The sequence below is a fragment of the Neopsephotus bourkii genome, unplaced genomic scaffold, assembly GCF_033783945.1.
Source record: "Neopsephotus bourkii isolate Nb327-2 ecotype Australia unplaced genomic scaffold, CSIRO-AGI_Nbou_v1 NB_16, whole genome shotgun sequence".
Classification (NCBI taxonomy): Eukaryota; Metazoa; Chordata; class Aves; order Psittaciformes; family Psittacidae; genus Neopsephotus; species Neopsephotus bourkii.
In genome coordinates this window covers 111,314-133,332 of record NW_026900533.1, presented here as the reverse complement: position 1 = coordinate 133,332, position 22,019 = coordinate 111,314, and the positions used below count along the sequence as shown (strand labels likewise).

Sequence of the window (22,019 nt, the reverse complement as noted above, 5' to 3'; positions counted from 1 at the left end):
ATGTCTTTACAAGGCCTATGCAAGAACACAGAAAGCTGTGAATGGGCAGAAAAAGGGTTTCACAAGTCCCTGGATCAATGCCACAAGTGCTCAGCTTTTCCCCTAACAGCACAGAAAGCAGCTATCTCCAACCAGCCTAAATAACAGGGGAGGGACTGACAGGAAATCAAAAAGCATTTGCAAATCTCAAGAGGAAGCAAAGCCATGAAGCTGCAGGTCAGCATTTATGAGACCCAAGCTTATTTGTGTGTGCCTTCTTATCAGAGGGTCAAGATGCATCTGGAGGAGGCAATCCTGATGTAAGCAAGGCACAGCAGTACTTGATGCCAAATTCCTCCAGCACTGCCCATGCCTTGTGCTTTTGGGTCACTGTGCAATTAGACAGCCCTGAAAGAGACACATGAACATTGGCCACTGCTGCAACAGCACCCAAGTGATTGTGGGAATCTCAACAAGAGAGGAGCATCTGCATGAAAACAGAAAGGCTGAGAATTACGGCACTAGAAGAGCACAACTCAAGCCATTTAGAGAGGAGAGGTGAGTGCTTTTTTGCTCAGAAATGGGCAGCTGATCTCAGAATTTCTCTCAGAATAATGTAATGTAAGAGCTGTTATAATAGAAAATTTGGGGATAAAATGTACTTCTCCCAGTGCTAGACCACTCACCAGTCCAGGGCTGATGTGACTTGAGAGAGCATCTAATGTATAGCTTAATTCTGTAAATACAGTCACATTTGCAGTTGGGTATGTCTGGATGTCTCCTCCTGGGACCAAAGGAGGGAGTTCATATTCATCTTCCTGTGCTGGTTGGTTCATTCCTCACAGCCACTGAAACACCTCCACAGCTACAGGAAAATACTAAGAACAGAAACAGATTGTTCTGGTCCTGAAATCCTTCAAGTTTCTCCCTGTCACAGCATCACAAAGCTACAAAGCAGTGAGGTTCAGGATCAAGCACCTCACTGTCCATTTACAACATCCTACCTCTGGACCTCAGATGCACCCCACTGAGGCTGGAGACAGACAAAAAGAGGGCCACTTACTGAGAAAGCATTGTGTGCTGCGGATGCTGCTGGAGACTATGAGGAGGAAGCAAGGAGATAGCAAAGGATGCAGTGCTGGTGAGGAGGATAGGCTGAATAAGAGATTTCAGCCACTGTCCTACTGTCCCCCTAAAACTTCACACTCTTCCACCAATCTTCCCCAAATTCCCCACCCTTCTTCACCTCCTGAAAATCCCAACACCCTCCCACTGTCCATCACAGTCCCCCAAATCCTGACTGGTCCCTCCCAGACCCTGCCATCAGCTATGGTCAAAGAGCCAAAGTGCTGCAGGCAATAAAACTCAGTGCCCCTTCCTTGGCTGGATCTGGCCAAAGGCAAACCCCTCAGGGCTGCCAATAGGCAGAGAGGCACAGGGAGTCCAGAGGTGACACTGGCTGGTGCGATAAGGCACAGAGGGAGACCCACATGCATGCAGGAAGGCTCAGAGCTACCTCATGTCCCTCTCTTGTCCCCAGACCACAAGCTGCTCACAGGAACCCTGTGCTGGACTCACAGATGTGTGCCTACAGCTCCTGAGCTGTGCACAGCCCTGACACTGCATCCTGCAATGGGTGTGCAGCTGCGCTCCTCTTCCCTGTCCTCTCATACCCAGCTAGACCCTGTCAGCCTGGATATACTGCCTAGGAAGGAACTCGATTGTCCCCAGGGGAGAAGAAAGAGGTGACTCGCAGGTGAAGAAACCAGTAGCAGGGACAGAAACTGAGACAATGATCTTGGATAATCCAAGATAAATATCCAATACAAGCATCAGGCCAAGAAGCTGGCTGCCTCCCTGGCTGTCAGCCTGGGTACTGGCCAAGAAATTGCCTTAGCCTCAGCAAATGTACTGTAACCTTTCCCTGACCTTCTTTCTTTCCCTCTCCCACTCGGCTGTGGTCTCCCAGCATTTCTAAAAACTCCTCGCACTCTTCTTTACTGCTTACTTTTGGCATTGACAGGGGTTGTGCCAGGCTATTTCAGCAGTTTTTTAACAACAAACCAAAGCCCACGAGCAGCTACATTCTTCTGACTGTGATGACAAAATGCTTTAATTTCTTCCAACCCCCAAACGAAACCCGGAAGGCTTACTAATTAAACATCTCTGCCCCAAACTGATTCTTCTTACAGCAATGCTTCCCTCGGGTGAACTCAACCACAAGGTCGTTATAAATTAGGGACAATACTTTATTAGTTAAACAATTCCTGCCTGACAACCACTGCAGTTTTAAAGCAGCACTTGGAGTTCAAAAGTGGCTTGGACAACAGCAGAGACCCACTTGTTCCTATCGCTGCATCTTAAAATACTGCAAGCATTTCTGTCTGAGCTCGGAGCAGAAGGACTCAACCCAGTTTCACCTTTCACCAGGTTTCCTTGCACAGGATAATAGCTGTTGCCATGAGCTTTCTGCTCAAGCAGGGCTTGCTGCTCAGGGAGGTGGGTGCTTAGCAGTTGGGTAGTGTGTTCCAAGAGGACTCACACAATAGAGACAACAGAAATAGGCATGGAAAACCTCCATCTGAATCACACCTCATGGAAATGAATACAACTCAGTGCCTTGGGGTGAAGGGATGCCTCTGTCCCCAGAGACTTCAGCCCATGGGGCTAGGGAGGTCTCCAGGGCCCAAATCACCAGGGCAAAGACACAGACTCCCACTGTGCTTGGCACAAGAACAGGAACCTCTATACCCTCTGTGTGAGGTGTCCCTGCCCATGGCAGGGGGTTGGAACTGGATGATCTTAAGGTCCTTTCCAACCCAAACCATTCTATGATTGCCCTTGACACAAGGGCCTTATAGATGGTAGAGACCTTGCGCTCAGCTTCCCCTCAACAACAAATTCACCTTTTCCTATGTGCCACTAAGTGACTTAGAGGCCAAAACTCATAGGGAGTTTTAGGCATTTTTGAAGCTTTTACTGTATGTCTTTATGAAAGTCTATTCTGAAAACGCCACATGAGTGCTTTTGAGAAGTTCTGCCCCTTGGCATATTTGTTCTACCAAGTGTTCATAAACGCGGCTGTGCTAACACTGCTGACAGCAAAACTTGGGTATTAAATAACACTTCTTAAAGATCCCAGAGTGTTTTACAAACATGAATTAATTAAGCTGCAGATCAACCCTGCAAATTATTTATAGAGCTCTTGAACCTCAGCTCCTCACTTAAGGACCTGAATAGAGGAATGAACCAAGGTCTGCTGCAAAGAGTCCTTACCCTCGCTATTTCAACTTTTCCATCACAAACCAGAATAAACTCAAAAAGGCTGAAATCCCATTGGGATGAAGTTAGCTCAGCCTCTTGTAGTAGGCCTCATCTTGGAAGCTCAGCAACAGCTAAGGAATCCACAATACATGGAGCAGACAGAACCACATCTATTTTAAGGGAAAGAAGAGGGTTTGGAATAACACGTGGTTATTAACAGCTTTCTAAAAAACAGGTGATGAGTGTGCTGGTCATACCTGCCAAAAGCAGCTACCCCACTGGCGTGGGAAACTGGTGGAGAAGCTTCACAGGTAAACTCCTATGTGAAACAGAAGTGTAGTGGGACCTGGATGAGCTGCCCTGGCTGCCCTGTCCTGTTGGCACCCTGAGTTCTGTCAGACCTCAGCAAAAGGCATCTTCCCACCTCAACCTAACCCTAACTCTAACCCTAACCCTGAGTTGACAGGAATGACCAGGCAGCTGAGCTTGCAGGTGCTGGGGTTGGTATGAAGGCCCCAGCCTCCAGAGGCACTGACCATGATGTGTCCTCCTGGGTGCTGAGCAGGTTCTCCCACAGGGCTCTGTGGGGATCAAGTGCTGGAGAGAACAGACTGAGGTACTCGGGTGCAAACCCAGGCACAGACAGGTTTCTCTACCTAAAAAGGGATGGCTGGGATGCCAGGACTCCTCTGCACAGTTCTGGACCATTCCCACTTACAAAAATCTGTGGATATTCTGAAACTGTTAACTCAGCTCTGGAGACTTGCAGAAAACAGGGAGACTTGTAGAGAAGAGGGAGAATATCTTACAGCTGAAGGGAGCCTATAAGAATGCTGGGGATGGACTCTTCATTAGGGACTGTAGTTGTAGGACAAAGGGTAACAGATTAAAACTTAAACAGGGGAAGTTTAGATTGGATATAAGGAATAAGTTCTTTACTGTGAGGGTGGTGAGGCACTGGAATGGGTTGCCCAAGAAAGTTGTGAATCCTGCACCCCTGGCAGTGCTCAAGGCCAGGTTGGACAGAGCCTTGGGTGACACGGTTTAGTGTGAGGTGTCCCTGCCCATGGTAGGAGGGTTGGAACTTGATGATGTTAAGGGCCTTTCCAACCCAAATCATTCTATGATTCTAAGTGAAGTCATTTTACAGAGGAAAGCTGTCTGCACAGGGTAAGGGTTTAAAGAGCATGCTGTCTTGATCTTCAGAGGAGCTAGGATCAATATTCTGGAAGAACGTCTGACAGTAAGACAATACTCTTGCAAATACAGCTGGAGGCTTGCTGCTAACTATGGACAAAGGCTGCTGCTGGCATAGGAAGCAGGTGGACAGGATGAGGCAGTCGATGGCACTGCCTGTTCTGTCAGGACTTGGCCTCCCTCTGTTACAGCACCCTGTTGCAGCAGCTAAACCTTCTTGCCATGGAGTCCTGGACATCGCTGTTTGGTGCAACAGATGCTACATCAGCTACAAAAGATGGGCTCAGAGAGCCAAGTGCACTTGTCCAGTTGTGGCACAGAAAGGCTGCTGGGCTGGCTGGGCCAGATCTGCCACTGTGCCACTGCACTGCATGTTACCTGTTCTGAGTTCTCATCTCTTTCAGAGAAGCGCTGGCTACAGCCAGGGCAACTGTACACATCACCAGCCATGCCTTAACATCCCTCCTTCTCCACATGTGCAGGAAACATTTAGTTCAGTGTCCCCTCAAACCTAACCAAGCAAAGAGAAGACAGATAGCTTAATAACATCAGAGCAGCAAGTTCGTTTCCATCCCATCTATATGTTGCCTGGGACGTGGTACCTATTGGTTTAAAGTCAGCAATAAGTGATTGAGCCATTACCAAACTCAGTTTAAACTGCTTTGTCAACAAGATGCCATTAGCCTCTGAAGAAAGCTGGCAAAGGGAGATGACAACATTGCTACCTGCACAGAGGGTTGCTGCTGGCCACAGGGAGTGGAAGGAGACGTTCAAATTCGTTCTGATACACAATGCAGTATTGCTGGGTGCTGCACAGCCTGCAGCTGGGGCATGGATGAGAGCAGCCACATTAATGTGTGTGTGACCCATCTCCACTGCTGAACCCTTGTGCAGCCAAGGTCCATGGCAGACACGGTGCTTCTCCATGCCCAGGAAGGACTCATAAAGCAGCCAGGAAATGTGTCCTGAGCCAAGCTAATGACAGCCCTGAGAGCTCAGATGGTCTTAGGCTGTGGTTTTGAAGGAAACAGAACAGCGTGACGCATACGAGACATCCTCCTCCACAGCTCTTGTGCCCAGCCCCAAACAGACAGCCACACTTCTGTGCTTTCTGTGACTTTCAGCACAGGGAAGATTTAAAGTTCCAGTGGTTTCCAGCTTAAGAAATGTCTTAAAAATCACACAGAAGACTCTGGAGTGACACTAAGTTGATTAGTTCCTGGCCAAAGACCTTGCCTAACATAGTGGGTTAGTAGAGTATTAAAACCTGTGGGGGCATATAAATAAAAGATGATAATTTTGAGAGATTGCTTTCTTGGATCAGTGCTAAAAAGCCTGAAACTGAAATAGCTCCACTAAACAAGAGGATATGAGAATTACATGGGCTCAGGGAGGACAGTGCATTTACAGCCATTTAGCTCATAGCTGGATGAAGCCCAGAAAGAAAGTCTACTAAAGGATCCATGTGGGAGAGGTCATCATTCTTCCCAACTGGCCTACATGGCTGGGTTGGAAAAGGGGCTTCACCAGCTCATAGAGGCACATGCTGTCACTTGAGACAAGGATCCCAAGTCCCCTCACAAATCAAACATAGTGCTTGCTCTTTTACAGCAGAGATGATGTGGTGTCAGGGGACAGGTTCTCGTGATCAAGGAGTGCAAGAAGACAGGTAGCATGGGCTCTGTGGGAAGACTCGGGAAGGAGCTGGGACTTTCTTTACCTGGTTTCAATGAGTTTCGCAAATTTTTATTTCTAAAAGATCAGAAAAGATGTGAGTTTTGGGAAAAAAAATGAACCTCTGCAGAGCTTCTGGGCTTGTGTGGACCATGGTGAGAAAGAACCCACAGACAGAAAACCCATTCCCACCAGCCTCCACCCCTGTCCAGGAGCAAACTGAGCCTTACTCATACAGGAACAGAGGCAAGGATCCAGCTTCCCAGATATCATACCCAAAAGGCTTGAGGTAATATTAAGCACCTTGCTAGAGAGTGCAACTTTGCCAATATCATTACAAAGAAGGAGAGGGGACAGTGGTAAAGCATGAAGAGACCTGCTGTGGTTTGTACCCCCATTAGGGGAGTGCAAGTCATCCTTACCTTGGGCATCTTGCGCAGATTGGGAGACAGCTTCAAGCAGATAACACGGCCTCGTTGATCTCCAATGATGATAACAGGGTAGACCGGGTTAAACTGGACATGGGTTATTCTATTCTTCTTCTTGGACACCACTAGCTGCGTGCAGAGAGCTTCATACTTATTAATGCTCAGATCAAACACATGGGCCTGTGGAAAAAAAGGCAAAGAACACAAAAGGGATTAATCTGGCAAGAACAACCTCTGTTGAAACAAGTGAGAAAAGGTCCCATGGAAAGGCAGCCTTAGCATTCAATTACTATCTGCAGTCACGACCTTCATCCTCTTTTAAGTAACCAGTGTGCAGAAGCTGCCTGATGCTTTTCAGTGTCCGTCCCCCTCCTGCAGGGACTCATGGAGTAAAAGATAGTTCCCTGCTGTAGATGCTAGCTCTTACCAAGACCCTTGGTAAGGCTCCAGTTAATCTGGACTGCAGAGGGCTCAGAGCCAGCACTGCTAACCCCACAGGTCTTAATCTCTCTTCTCAGTGCTGTAAGTAATGAGACAACCAGGTGTTAATTCAGGGTCTAACAGAGATTGATGCACAAAGCAGGGACTGCTGTCAGAAATACTTACTACCCCTTATAGTAGAGCCTTCCAAAATGTCCAGCTTAATAATAACATTAAAGACTCAAACCAGTAATTAATAGGGAAGTGACGGGAACATGGACAGTATGATTAAGGGTGTACCTTGGTGTAAAGCCAGGGAAACATAGGCAAAGCATGGGACAGCTTGGTGCTGGCAACCCACTCTAGTCCAGCTGCTTTGGATGCTATGCACACAGGTCCTTCTCCCACAGCATCAAGAGAAATGCCAGGTGAAAACTGGCCAAACAGAAAACGTGAGGATGAAGGGAAATACTCAGGTGGGTTTCCCACTGGCACAGACCCCAGACCTACAGCAGTGATACATCAGTGACACAGACATGCCCCATCACCAACTGCACGGTAATGCATGTTTCATTGTGAACCCAGCGCAAATGGTAGTAGTTACTCAAGAAAACATGTTCATGTAAAGTTCTCTCCCAACAATTGCAATTAGTTCCCATCATTGATACAGCCTGTAAAGGCTAATAAAACATGACATTCCTCTCTTTCCTGGTGCTGAAGTGAGCAGTCTCCAGCATGCTGGACTGCCACCTTGAATCCACTGTGGAGACCTCCAGCCTTATGTTTCTTTTCCCTTTCCTCTCTTCAGAAGAACTAAGGAAGGGATTATTTCATGCTAACAAGTAAGTGGGAATATGGGGAAAATAAGGACTGAAGTACTTGTATACCTCCTGCCAGCTGTGTCTTGTTTACCAGCACTCAGGAAACAGATGAGACATTTCAACATTGTGCCATGTTCACAATTTGAATCTAGGAATTATGTGAAATCGTGTTACGCTATAAAAGCTTATTCCAGAGAATATGGAAGGTTTTGTATCAAATCAGTACACGTACTCTCCCAGCACAGACCAATGAGTTGGTGAATTTTATCTTAACTCATGTACAGCAAAGGGCTGTGCAATGTGCAAACACACGTCCCAGGCAGTCTCATGAGCTGCTGTGTCTTCATAGGACTCAACAGCTAGCAATTTGTGGTGTTGCTGGTCTGGGCAGAAGAACCATGAAAAGCTTTTGTAGGTGCAGAAAACAAGATGAGGAAGACTCCCTCCAGACTGAAGCAAAATAAGGCTTTTGTAGATGGGGAAAAGCTTGAACAGTGGAGAGGGTTCTCAGACATATTTTGAAGAAATCCATGGCAATATAATTCAAGAAGGGAATCCAAAGCATCAGGCACAGATGAGGATCTGCAGTTTGAAGAGTTCTGCCCCAGTCAACAGAAGCATAGGTGGAAAAAAAGCTTTCAATTTTATCTTGTCAATATAATGCCAGCATTAAATTCTGAATCTAGACCTGACACCTGAGGTCCCACAGTTCAGCCAAGATAATCCCATCTAGGAATAAATAAAAGTAGCTCTCCTGGCTTGTACTTTATGCCTGCTGTCTTGCCATCTCCGAGAAGGACAAGCTGTCTTTCAAGCATATCAGCCCTCTATGACCCACACTCACTGAAGATTTAATTGCTTGCCTTCAGAGAATACATTTTTATTTATTTAAGGGCAGGATTAACAACCATCCTCCGTGCAATGGCACAAGCTTGATGCTTAGTAACCTAAGAGCCTGTGAAGTGCCCACCACTTGAGTAGCCATCAATTGATGTAGGAGGAAAATACCCAGCATGGAATAAGTGGTCAGGTTTCTTTCCAGCAGCCACTGAAGTCTATCTGTAAGGCTGTCAATGTATCCCACCAGCACACCCTACCCAGCACTGCAGTGGAGAAAGACAGCATGTCTGAAGGCCGAAGGCTCAGCACTGGAGCACTGAGCAGTGCAAATAACTTCGGGTGAGGCTGTCTTTCAAACATGTCACAATGCCTGGGACAAGAACCCAAAACCATCAGCGCTGTGGAGAAGGTCAAAAGCAAACAAGTTTATGAATGTTCCTACTATAAAGCTCCTCTTTTATGAGCTTCTAAACAAATGGGCTTGTTTTCCTTTGCCAAGGGAATCATGGAAAAGAACAATCTATTTCAGTTCTCCAGCTGGAAACACCAGCCTCATATCAGCTGTCAGACGCTCCAGATGGAGGGGTGGGCCACGGGCTTTAGGGAGGACTTCAGTGGCTTTGATTTAGAGCCACTGCTCTGAATCAGGCACTCTCAGGAGAGAGGGAAAGGGGGTCAGATCAACACTGGTTTTGGTGCTTTGGGAGTAACCTATAAGGTGCACAGGGCTTCCCATAACACCTAAGGCAGTCTAACAGTAATGTAAAGCAGCAGAGCTGCATTCACCCAGTACCATATGCCTGGGGCTTGGGGCAGGGCTTCCTGCTGAAAGAATGGGAGGTTGAAAACTTGCAGTTTTCCTTGAGATTCCTAGTTCCATGAGATGCCTGCTGGCTCAAATCCTGGGATTAAGGATTACGGAATAGGATCCAGTTGGATCTCCCACCCCAGAGACTCACTAACATCATACAGTTTCTCCCCATTGCACCGCCCTGGTGGCCCCTATCCCTCCAAACTATAGGTTGTCCTCCACAGGGCACCTTTCTGCTCAGAGGAGCCACTCATCCAGCAGCATCCAGATGAGGGCTGCCACCCAGACACTGTCAGGCAGCTGGCACAAATGGGATTTTTTGGAAAGGGATGATATTTGTATAACTTTCCACATGTGGAAGACAAGCATATTCACATTCTCACTGATACACAGTGTGACACGTTGCTCTGGGCTGTCACAGCTCACAGGGCAGGCCTGCTTCTACCCATCTGGCCCCTGATGCCTTGCTTGGTACCACAGCATCACCCAGGCTGTTACCTACACCAACACAGTGGTAATGCTTGTCAGAATGTGAGATCTCACAGCTCAATGACTCCATGGGAAACACAGTAATATGGCCAGGGCTCCTAAAGCAGAAAGTGTAGCTTTGAATAGGAAGACAGCATATAGGAACAGGGCAGTGTAGCGCCCTGTGCTGGGACACCAGCTTGGATTTTAATGTTACTGAGAGCTGTGAAGGAACAAAGAGCATGTCAATGCAGTATTCTTGTCACAGCCTACAAACCAGTGAAGGTGCCCCTATGAATAGCTCCCTCTGTCCTGCCAGTACATCTACTCCTTCTTATGCTGCCTAGGCTGGCCCCACCTCTTCCCTCCCTGCAAGTGCTGAGACTCGGGACCATGCTCACTCACTCACGCTCATCCAGAAGTGGTTTAGAAACTGCAGAGTGGAGGTGTCAGACCTCTGATTTTCAGTTTCCACTGCAGTGCATGTCCCCAGGGAGAGAGCTGGAGCCTCTGACAATGGATTTGCTTTTTTCAGGTATCTTCTGCAGGTCGCATAGAAGCGAATCAGGGACCTGCAGGGTCTGCAGACCCTGGCAGACACCCTTATTCTGTCTGCTAATAAGCATTCAGACAACGGGAAAAGGCCATCTCAGTCCTTTTGTTACTGAGTCTTTAGGAACTACATGTGGGCACTTGCTTAGAGGAACATGATTCAGACTCCAAGAACAAGAAATACTGAGTGATGCACAGAGAGAGGGGTAAAAGAAACATTAAAATGTCTGAAATAGAAGAGTGCAAGGACTCTCCCCTGCTTCTCCCAGCTTAGTTGCAGATCTCCAGGGAGAGTAAGGCATGGGGCAGCAACCAATGACTCCAACAGCTATTTTATTTATGGTCCCTCTAAATCTGTGTGCCCACTCCAGGGAAGTGCTGGAGGACAAGAAGCACCTCCAAACGAAGTCCAAGCTGTTGAGCTAAGCCACTCTCTGCAGCAGAGGGATTTATGAGCTGGCATCAACAACCATCAAAAGAAACCTAGACCAAAGCACTGGACAGTCTGATGGTAGATGTGTCAGGCAGATGCTCAAAGCAAACTTCTTCTTGATAGAAGAACAGCAACTCTGGAAAGTCAGTAATCCCTGAAAAGGAGCATTAAATTTAAGCAGATTCACAGTTATCTGAGATGGGATCAGGTGAATCCTGCAGTCTGTCTCTCATGCTTTTTACTCAATACGAACACTTTAAACTTGCCACCAGGGTAACAACAGAGCCTGCATGCTTGACGTACAGGCAATAATGCATCTAACTCTGCTGTGTTACAGTTGCAGAAAATATTTGACATAAATGAGCTGCTTTCATGCCTGACTCTCAGCTGGAGAAGTAATCCAGCTCACTTGCATCCAGACCATCAGTTCCTCTGTCTATGAATCACACAAATGTATTCGACCTCCCAAAATCGAGTGGCTCCCCACTGAGGCTCCACATAGCTGCTCTGGAAGCATGGCACAGTGCATGTCCAAGGCTATTACTGTAGCTCCAGCATCAAAACAAGCTCAGAGTTTTGACCAACTCGTTTCCCCCTGCCTGCTCTGCAAACTGCACATACAGCCTGAAAGTCAGCCCAGGCTCCCATCTGCTCAGCAGCTCTGAGGTGACCTGGACCCCCCTGTCCTTATACTCTGCTGTCACCCACTGCCCTGAAGCGCATAAGCCTTGTGAGCACCAGGAGATCTGGTGGAGAGCTGGACCCTCCAAAGGGCACCGCCTGAAAGAAACCAACCTCTCTGCCAGCAGAACAAGCTACTTGGGTTTTGTGGCCCATGAAGAGAGCTCTAGAGCTACTTTGACCTCCCCTGCCTTTGTTGCATGCCTTGAACAAATGCTGGTCCTGCAGTGGCTGCAGCTTATGCTGTCCTGTTCTTGCAGGCTTGCAAGCCTTTATTCCCCAGGAGCGATCTGGGCAACGCTGTCATGCTCAAAACCAACCTGACAGAAACTAGAACCAAGGCTGAGGGGAAATATATATGTGGTAAGAACAAGGAAGATGTACCTGGTAACTTGGCAACAAAGAACAAAGTTGGTGTAACAGCAAAAAGGTGAGGGATAATTTAATATAATGCTGCCCTTTACCAGTTTGACATCTCTTTCACTGCTTGGCTCTCACTGTCTTCATGATGGATTTACCTAATTTTCTTGACTGAACCATGATACCTCATCCAGTTGCAAACTCCACAGATGACTTGTTTCAGACTCTCAGCTAATGTATGTAACAGTCAGCCTCTGTCTAGCACCAAGTCAGCTGCTGGAGCATCCTAAAGACAGTGGGCAGGCAGGGCAGCTCCAGCTTACATCAAAGCCAAGATGCCATGCAGTGGAGACCTTACTTTGTTTGATTTCTATAGTCCCACCGCAGGCAGAACAGCCTCAAATACAGTTAGTTTGCTCTGCAAGGATATTTTTTAGTTACAAATAAGGATTGTAAGACAGCCCTTGGTCTCCTCTGAAGCCTGGGGCTTGGCAGGAGGAAAGGAGACCTGACTCAAAACATGCATTGCCTCCCTGCTTCTGTGATGACACAGGAATGCAGGTCCTTGGTGGCCCTGACACCAGCACTAGGCAGACCCTAAAATTCACGTGGTTTCACAGCACTTTCATGTTAATGGCAAAAGGACAGACCGCAGCTGTTACAGTATGTTCAGAGGTACGGCAGCCTTCCAATATCTGAAGGGGGCCTATAGGGATGCTGGACAGGGACTCTTCATAGGGACTGTAGTGATAGGACAAGGGGTAACAGGTTAAAACTTAAAACAGGGGAAGTTTAGATTGGATATAAGGAGGAAATTCCTTACTGTGAGGGTGCTGGGGCACTGGAACAGGCTGCCCAAAGAAGTGGCAAATGCTCCATCCCTGGCAGTGTTCAAGGCCAGGTCAGAGCAAGCCTTGGGTGACATGGTCTAGGGTGAGGTGTCCCTGCCCATGGCAAGGGAAATTGATGATTTTAAGATCCTTTCCAACCCAAACCATTCTATGATTCTAAGGATGAGCAGGTATCTCTGAAAGATGCTTTTAGGGCTGAGGCAGGTGAGCTTTGCCAGTGAAGAGCGGGCTGTATGTCCCAGGGTAAGGGGGAGGACCTAAGCACATCCCTCTGCCCTGCATCATGCCAGCCCACTGCTCCAGGGTGCATGACAGAAGGGAAAGAGAGCATCTGTGTCATCTGACTTAACTGTAGGAGCTGCTTCATTGCAGGGCTGCATATCTCTGCTCTTTCTCATTCAGTAAGAACTGGGTCACTCCCAATTTGACATGGTAGGAAAACAGCCTCAGCCTCAGCTGATTTGACTCATCTCCCACAAGTCAGTAAGAAATCAAAGCCTCCGCACTTGGAAGAGCTGCTGTTCATTCAGGCAGGCTGAGGACCATTTGACGCTTCAGGAAAACCCTGTGACATTGTTCTACAAGAAAGTGCTTGTTTATCCAAGCTAACTTGTCAGTTACCACTTCTGTCAGCCTGGCTCTGCTCTGAGCGTCTCAGTGATTAGGATAATCTCCTTCAGTCTCAGTCCTGCTCACTTCTGAATGCTGTAATCTGGTGCTAAATAGCTGATGCATCCTACCCCTGCTGCTTGCACTTTAGTTTGGTCTAATATGATTCTCTTATGTTTCCCATGATTCTTCTTATTCCTTTTTGACTCTTTAACTTCAATAGTGTGCTTTGGAATGAATCACAAAACCTCCCTCTGCTCTTCACTTTTGTACTAAATGTAATGCTACTTTCCAAATCACTTCTGAAAGGTTAGAATCAAACAGAAAAGCTAATCTGTGCTGAACTCATGCAACAGCTAGGATGATGAAAGCAGCTGGTACCTCTGCACTGTGCTGCAACCATTTCTGCAGCAGCAGAGATGACCCTTCCTTAGAGACCAGCATCCAAATTCCATCCTGAGCCCTGGCTGTGCCCATGGGGTGGCTTTGCCATGCATGTCCCAGGGTTTAACTCAGCAGCACAGTATTAGCAAGAACACAGCAGCACAGGCAGTCCCCTGGCCCAGCATCCCTCACAGTCCTGCTGCTGCCCCAATTAGTGATCATTTCATGTTGCACATTTGGTTTGTGTCTTTATTGAATTTTATCTCACTGACATCAAATTGCTGCTGAGGTTATCAGCCTCGTTTACAATTTCAATTCTGGCACCAAAGAACTTGTAAATCCTGCCTGCTTAGTTCCCCCCGCCAAATTACTGCTGAGTTTCAGTGCCAGTTTCAGTATCCAAAGCATCCCTAGCTGCCCTGCACACTCTGTTGAGGATGACTTCCATCATGTCACATCCACCTTCTTACCTGCCTTATAGTTTGCTTCTGAGCTTGTGCCCACAGTGTTCCTGAGGTCAACCTGCAAACATGTATTACACCTCCCTCCTCGGATCGATCAGGCTTGCTATTCTCAAAAACAGTAATGGTTTTGTTATATGGCCTTACTAAAGCCTTATTAGACCGATTGTTCCTTGATTTACCAGTACTTACTGATCTACCAGTACTTACTTACAGATCCTTCACTGATTTGTCCCATGGGCAGGGACACCTTCCACTAGATCAGGTTGCTCCAAGCCCTGTCCAACCTGGCCTTGAACACTGCCAGGGATGGGGCAGCCACAGCTTCTCTGGGCAACAGCACCCTCACAGGGAAGAATTTCTTCCTTGTATCTAATCTAAATCTCCCCTCTTTCATCTTAAAGCCATCCCCCTAGAATGGCTATGCCCTGATACACAGAGTCAGCACCCTCTGTCCTCACCAGTACAGGGGCTGGGGCATGGGTGAAGGCAGGCAGCTGCACAAGCAAGGGCCGCATTGGTTTGATGGGAGAATCAGTCACTGCTCTCTGGCACCTGCAGCCCTGCAGCAGGCCAGCGAAGCTGTTCATAAAACAGATATCAAACTGTAATGGTTTGGAGACTGGCATTTAAAATGAATCAGCACAGATTTCAGGTCATTACATAATGCCAAACAATAAACACCAAGGTACAGGAGCTGCTGTCTCTGTGCAGCAGGATGGGCAGATAGCTGAGGGCTCTCAGTGGCCCGAATGCAAATGGTTCCCACTTTCAAACTGAAACCTAAGTGAAGGGCCATTCTTAATAGAGGAACATAACAAAGAGCGGAGACGCATCTAGGAGCATCTTTCTATTCTCAGAGATACTCTTAATGGGCTCTGTGCCCCCAGTATGTTTTCATGCAAAGTCTAATACGTGAATTAATGAAATCTGGAGATAATACCTAAATCATTTTTTCCACTCATGTATCTGTGAAAGCAGGAAAAGGCAAACTTGGCTGCTGTGTGGCTGAATGAAGCAGTTAATCTCAGCAGATGGGTTTTGTTAAAATGCTGTATTTCATAACCTGAAAAAGCAATAGCTCTAGTGGTGAAAAACTGGCCTGTGAGCATTTCTGTAAGAAACAATTCCTGCAACACCACTGACAAAAGGGGTTTACATTTACGTATGGCTTTGCACTGAAACCAGCTACTGTGCTGACCTCACCCCACGGCAACTCAGTAGCTGAGGGATGTGAATGAGCAGTAGCATCCTGAGGTGCGCGTTTTGAGGCTTGGAGCCCACCAGAGCACCCTAGGATAGGATGGAAGCTGCAGCAGGACAGAGGTGAGGGCTCACACCCTGCAGGGCAAACCAAAGTCTTCCAGGCCAGCTTTATTCCCTAGAAGCAGTGCACAGAGAGCCTGGTGGCTGCGGGAAAGGAAACATAGCCTGACTGGCACAAAGAAAGCAGCATTACTTCCAGGGTCTCTGACCATCTACCTCACTGAGCTTTGATATGCCAACAGCCCTTGTTTGAAAGCAGACATAAAAGCTTGCCCAGCAGTTCACATCAATCTCAGAAATTCAGCAGGAAAAAAAGAAAGAGCCTTTTAGGTTTTGTGGCAGAAGAAAATGAACAGTTTCACCGGAAACAACCACTTATGCTGTAAATGCAATTTCAAAGCCAATTTAAGAAAACCCCTGCCCACTTCAGCCTACTCAGAGGTCCTTCTGGGTGATTACAAGGGGACCTGCGCTCATTTGGTGTTTTTACACCCCAGCAAGTGCCCAGGCCATGGTGCAGAGAGGCACAAGATGTCTTATCCCAGCCCTGCAGAGCTAATCATGGCCCCCTAACTTAGATAAACCCCATGGGATACTGCAGAAGGGTAAGAGGAAGGACTTCTGTATCCATGAGGGGCTCACAGTCCTGACTCCCTTGTGAAAAAGCACTGACTGATGCTCTAAGGTCTACTGGCACCCCTGATTCGTGCCCTACAAGGAGAGGCAGCATTAGCCCCAAAATACCCAGTGAAATATTTGTAAACCTGAAAGGTTTAGCAAGCCTCTTATCTGCAAAATCATTCATGCTTTTAAAGTAAGAAATTGGATTTTGCTGCCGGTCAATGCTAAATTACAAGCAAGTCTCTGCAAATTGCTCTATGAACAAACACACAACAGTGCTAAACAAGTGATTCTTTCCCAAGAGGAGAAAGGAAAACAGTGGGTATCAAGACAACAGGCATTCATTCAGCATCTTCTCCAATGCTGAGATACAACAGGAATGTGGTCTTCAAGACTTCTCATACAGAACAGTTGTTCAGTACAATAAGTGCGTATAAGCAGGAAAGGGCACACTCACTTCCTGAGCAGCACAAACCATTAGCTAATTTCTTGAAGGTTTATGTTGTTTCAAGTATTTCACGTCTTGGAAGGTCAAGAGCTTCAGTAATGGGGAAAAGCCCTAGAGCTTATGTCTAAGCGGCCTTCTCTGCATAGTGCACATTTGGATGGCATTTATCTTGAGGCCATCAATATTTACTAAAGATGGCTGTAACATCACCTTGCTCCTGCTGCATTAGTCATGAAGGACACAGACCACAAAAACATGAGAGAAAATGGACTTGCACTTAGTGCAAGCCTGTAGTAAAACCCCTGGGATCGCCCTTCTCACACAGGACATTTCACAATGTCATAGGGTCAGAAGGTAATTCAGGTTGGAAGAGACACCAAGAAGTCTCTACTCAAACCTCCTGGCCAAAGGGTGAGCTCTGAGGTCAGATGCAGCTGCTCAGGGCTCCATCCAAGCTGGTTTTGGAAACCTCCATGGATAGTGACGGCACAACCTCTCTGGGCAAGCTGTTCCATTACTTGACTCCCTTCACAGTGAAGGTTTCTTGTAATATCAAGTCCAAACCTCTCATTTCAACCCAACTCAGCTGTTGTGTCTCACTGTTCCTTCATGCACCACTGTGAAGAGCTTGGCTCCCGCTTCCTGATGACCTCCTTGTAGGCACTGCCAGGCTGCCACTGGGTTCCTTCTCCAGGCTCAACCACATCATTACAGCCATTGCATGGGGCAGCTGTGGCTCACAGCCTGGGATCCACCCATTCAGGGACACTTGTGACATGGGTGTCTTTAGCTTTTCTAACACAGATAACAATCCATGCATGAATTCAGCACAAGAAAGCATCCACATGTGTGGAGTGATCCAGAAGTGGAAGAAATGCCAGCACTGTTTCCTTATTAAGGAAAGTAAGTAAAAGAAGCCCAAGCAGGAAATTTCAAGTATGATTCTTGCTTTTACATGTTGCTTTTTTTCTTTTCCTGTTTTAAGCCTGTTTGAGATGGGATTAAAGCAAACTCCCAAAGGCAAATCCTACCAAATGCCACAGGGATTAAATTCCACCCCTCCCCGCTTCTCTGACCAGCATCCCTAGATTTCCTGCACCATAAATTTAAGAGTGTAGGTATCCAAATTCATCTCCACATGTTTGGGTTATTTTTCTTTTTTTTTTCTTTCCAAAGCTAACCTTTTTCTTCCTGTCAGGCTTTTACCGTTTACAACATGAACTAAAGTAGGTGTTCTCTACCTCATTTTATTTCAGCGCTGATCACATCAGTAACTGCACCCAGGTCTCTGTAGGAAATGGCCTGAAGGGACCACAGAGCTGCTGCCAGCCAAATGAGCTGCAGGACTCATGCTTAGAAATAACAGATCTTTCCACTTGTCTGCTTTAGGAACCACTGTGGAGTCTTCAAGGAATGTAAGCGTCATCTGAAATGCAATCACGGAGCAAAACTGCAGTGAACTTAGCACACTTAACTGAAACCAAAGCTGAATGCGCTATAGCAACCACTCTGAGTGCATCCAACAGAGACTAGCTTCCATAAAAGCAGTTGGCTGTCCAGTCCTTTTTAAACAGGCCACTTATTTAGACACCTAGTTAGAGAATTGGGAGGGTTTTTCCACAGTGTTGGCATGCATGCACATGTTTCAGTGATCATTTTATTTTATTTCAATTTTCATTGCAAATCGTTTATGTTCATTCTGAAATAAAATGGCCATCAGGCAGAGCAGGAGACTAAGGAAATTACACAGAACATAATAGAGAGCACTAGTAGCAGTTAGTATCCAATGCATTACCAGCAGAACACGCACACTTGGATTATTTATGAAAAGGTGGTGCTATCTGAAGCAGATGCCCAGCTGCCAACACACACGTTTTATCATCATGCCCATGATACTTACAGATTTTCCTAAATCTTCACTCCTGGAATCATGAGGATTGAGAGAATTTTAGATTTCCAATTTCCGAGTCATTCTTACAGTCTAGGGGTTTGATATACACCTTTTGGATGCATAGCATCAGCTTGAATAAGGAAATGTGTTCTCCAAAATACACCAGGTATCCCTTTAAGGCTGCAATTAGGGTCTGATTTAAAACCACCGCCAGGCAACCTTCAACTTTTGTAGGTATAATTATGTGCGGATGCAAAGCTAGAGGTTGTTTATGAACAGGAGGTCTTTAATGTTTTATTTTCTGGCTGCATGTCCTGTTGTTTTCTGTATCATAGAATCTTAGAATATCCTGTTAATATCCTGTTAATGTAGACCTTTTCCCAGCATTAATGGAGACTACCCTGTGCGAAGTGCTGAGCTATTCCCAAGGAGTGCACTGTGACACAAAGTATAATACCTCCAGGAACGAAAAGGCTGTAAACAACTACTTACTCCTTTTCCACTGCAGACCTAGAAGGTTCTGCTCAAAATAGAACCTAAAGCATGGCTCAGACATTCCCTGCTGCAACCATCATGGTTAGTTGCTAACACGAAGGCCCAGGATTTCTATCAGCATCAGACCAGGCCAGCATTTTGCAATGGGAAGGCAGCTCTTGCCTGGACCTTTGCCCCTAAGCAGCCCATTTCTGGGCTGTTCCTGGCTGATGGCCACTCTTCTCAGAGTTTGGGATTACCATCATAAAGCAGAATTGGATTTTACTAGATTAGGATTACTGAATTAGATAAAAGGTAGGACAGACAAAGTGAGATACCCTGGGTGCAGTGCTGCCAAAGCCAGAGAGCTGACTGTCTTATCCATAACCTCTTACAAACTCCAGGCCCATGGATGCTGCAGTTGATGTGACTCTGCAACCACACAAATAGAATCACTGCAGCAGTGGCTTGGACATGGAGGGGTGGAGTGGAAAGACCATATTGCACAAACTCTTGCTAAGTGCATAGCAGATTCTCTACAGCAGGTGAAGCTCTGACGAACCTGGCCCAAGTGAGCAGCACGAGGCCTCCATAGAGCTATCACTGCAGAAACTGAACACATCAATAAAGAATCCAAGTATGCTCCATCTGCTTGTGCTGCCCAAGATGTATCACTGCCTGAAAGTAGCTCTCCCCTTTTCCCTACAGTTAGGAACCAGGACACAGATGGGGTACCCACAGATGTCTGCAGCACTCACCCCATCACTCAGAGCTGTGAAGGTCAGCATGACCCTCACCAGGTTTGACGACGCACACAACTTCACTTGTGGAAAACAATCAGAGGATGAGTCACATTATGAATGCATTAATCTAATTCATGCAGACCTTTCATTTCATATAAGGGAGAATGGGGACAGACATATTCATGAACAAAGGGCCTCATTGTGACCCTGCCTGCAAGGGAAAAGCATCAACACTGCTTTCCGTAGGCTGTGGCTTCTCAGGGAGACCAGGTGCCCAGTGAAAAGATTTCTATTGTTTAACTTGGGAGAAACAAATTCACAGCCTGAGCCAGTGTATCAGTGAAATGAATTTTTTGCTATAACATAAAGGTTAAACTGCAATAAAGTTGCCAAGGCATCAGTTCAATAATAGAGATATATAAAGGCCATCTTTTTTGCTAGAGTAATTTGGCCAAACTGCACACACTTCCCAGTTTATACCAGCAAAACATTCAGACCATGGAGACAGAGCAACATGGTCTTACAGTACAAAAGCAGAGTTGATGGATAGCTAAATGACATGGCTACCCACCAGGCTCAAATTAACCATCTGAGCTACTCAAATGAACGGCTAGGGGCAAAGATATAACTGTCACCATCTTAATATTGGGACTGGTCTAACTATTTCATTACCAAATCATTATTTTGAACACAGCCTTACACAGTGAAAAAATGTTGATTTTATTTATTTGGAACAAAGTTTTATTGGCTGACCCAGTGTATATTACTATAATTGACTTTTTTAATATCAATGTAAGTATATAACCTCTTTATTCCACTGCTTCTCTATACCTTAGGTGTTCCAAACCAATACCCTAATGTCAGCTCGTACTAGGGGTGATCTGATCTGGAACATCATCTCTCCATCCCCACAGATGCACTGGTTAATAAGCTGATTTCCCACACTGGGAATTAAGTGGTTTTTTTCTCCTGGCACATGGAAGCTGCACACCTTTACTGATGTGGTCAACACAAGAGCAAGCAGGGACTTTAATGCATTTGCAACCCCTACCTTAAGGCAGCATGAGCAGTGCTGAGAAGGAGCTAGCAACTCATGCTCAGGGACATGCATACCAAAGACAGGAAAGCATAGAAAAAGAAGCCTGTTGCCCAAACCCTGCTTTCCTCTTTATCCCTTGAGTACCTCCATTCCTGCAGTAAGAGGAGCAAACTAAGACTACAGACAGGTTTAGCTTTCTTATACTAAAGGTTGGGAAGCTTGGCCCCCAAGAAGCACCTGTGCTTAGAAGAGAAGGCCCATATATGCATCTCTGATGGGTTTGTCATGGGTTTGTAGACAGATGTGCCCCTGATCCTCAGCATCTGCTAAAAGCCCTCTGATTATAACCAGCTGTTTGGATGACTAGGCTGCAGCTGAGAGATTTCTGGCCTTGTTGCTTGTAGGGGTGTGGTAGACCTTAAGGGAGAAGAGTACCAAAAGCTGCTGCCCAGGTTTCTTCATCTCTGTTACTACTTTATGAGTTCTGTGTCCTTGTAATCAGACTGAGCAAAAAGGAATTTTAGGGCCTTGAGCTACTAAAATGAGTCTCCCATCGTGAGGCAAGCAGCTCAGGCAAGCTGCAGCCCACTCAGCCTGTCACTGTGGTGGATAACTGCTGATGGGAGATCTGCAGCTCCTTGATACGCCAGGCCAGGACTGGGCTGACATGTCCCCGTGCTCAACCCTAATTCCCCTTGACTTTCTCTCAGCTCAAATAAGAGCAGTGTTGCTTCCAGGCGCTCACCTTGCTATCAGTGGTGACTGCAGCAAAGACTGTAGAGGAGTAAGGGGCCCATGCAACATCTCCTACACCAGAATTCAGGTCATAAACAAACATTGGAGTCCTGTAAAAAAAGAAAAGAGGGATGAACTCTTTTATACACATGTCACTCTGGAAGTGAAACACTGAGTTACAAATACTGATGCTGCAGCCTGTGTTCAAGACCAGCTGCAGAAGTGGGAGATGGGGTATTCCTCTATTTCAGATAACAGCTATCATCTGAGCCAAAGACAAAGCAAAGCTTAGTATCAAATCAAATGGGTTGGGATTGGTCCTGCTGTGATGAGAAGAAAAAGTGATTCTTTATTTCCAAAAGCATTTTGAAAGCTCCCCCCGCAACACACACAGAAAGACAGAGTCTCTCTGATTAATAATCATATGGGAAAAAGTGATTTTCCCTTTCTGGACTTCTGACAACACTGAATATTAGAGCGGTATTGGCAACAGGACATATGTGACTTTGATATGCAAAAAAATCAATTTTCTGATTGAAACCAGACATTGCTCAACCACTGACCCTAGG

The 22,019-nt window shown here is 46.4% G+C and overlaps 1 protein-coding gene across 1 annotated transcript in view; it reads right to left on the bottom strand.

The window, feature by feature from the left end:
* Positions 1-5,689: 5,689 nt before the first annotated feature.
* Positions 5,690-22,019, bottom strand: part of DNAI1 (dynein axonemal intermediate chain 1) — a 125,863-nt gene continuing 109,533 nt past the window's right edge. The window contains exons 18-20 of the mRNA XM_061371693.1: positions 21,461-21,560; positions 6,441-6,722; positions 5,690-5,707 (exon numbers count right to left, since the gene is read on the bottom strand). Coding sequence (XP_061227677.1) covers positions 5,690-5,707; positions 6,441-6,722; positions 21,461-21,560 — 400 coding nt within the window. The remainder of the gene's footprint in view (positions 5,708-6,440; positions 6,723-21,460; positions 21,561-22,019) is intronic.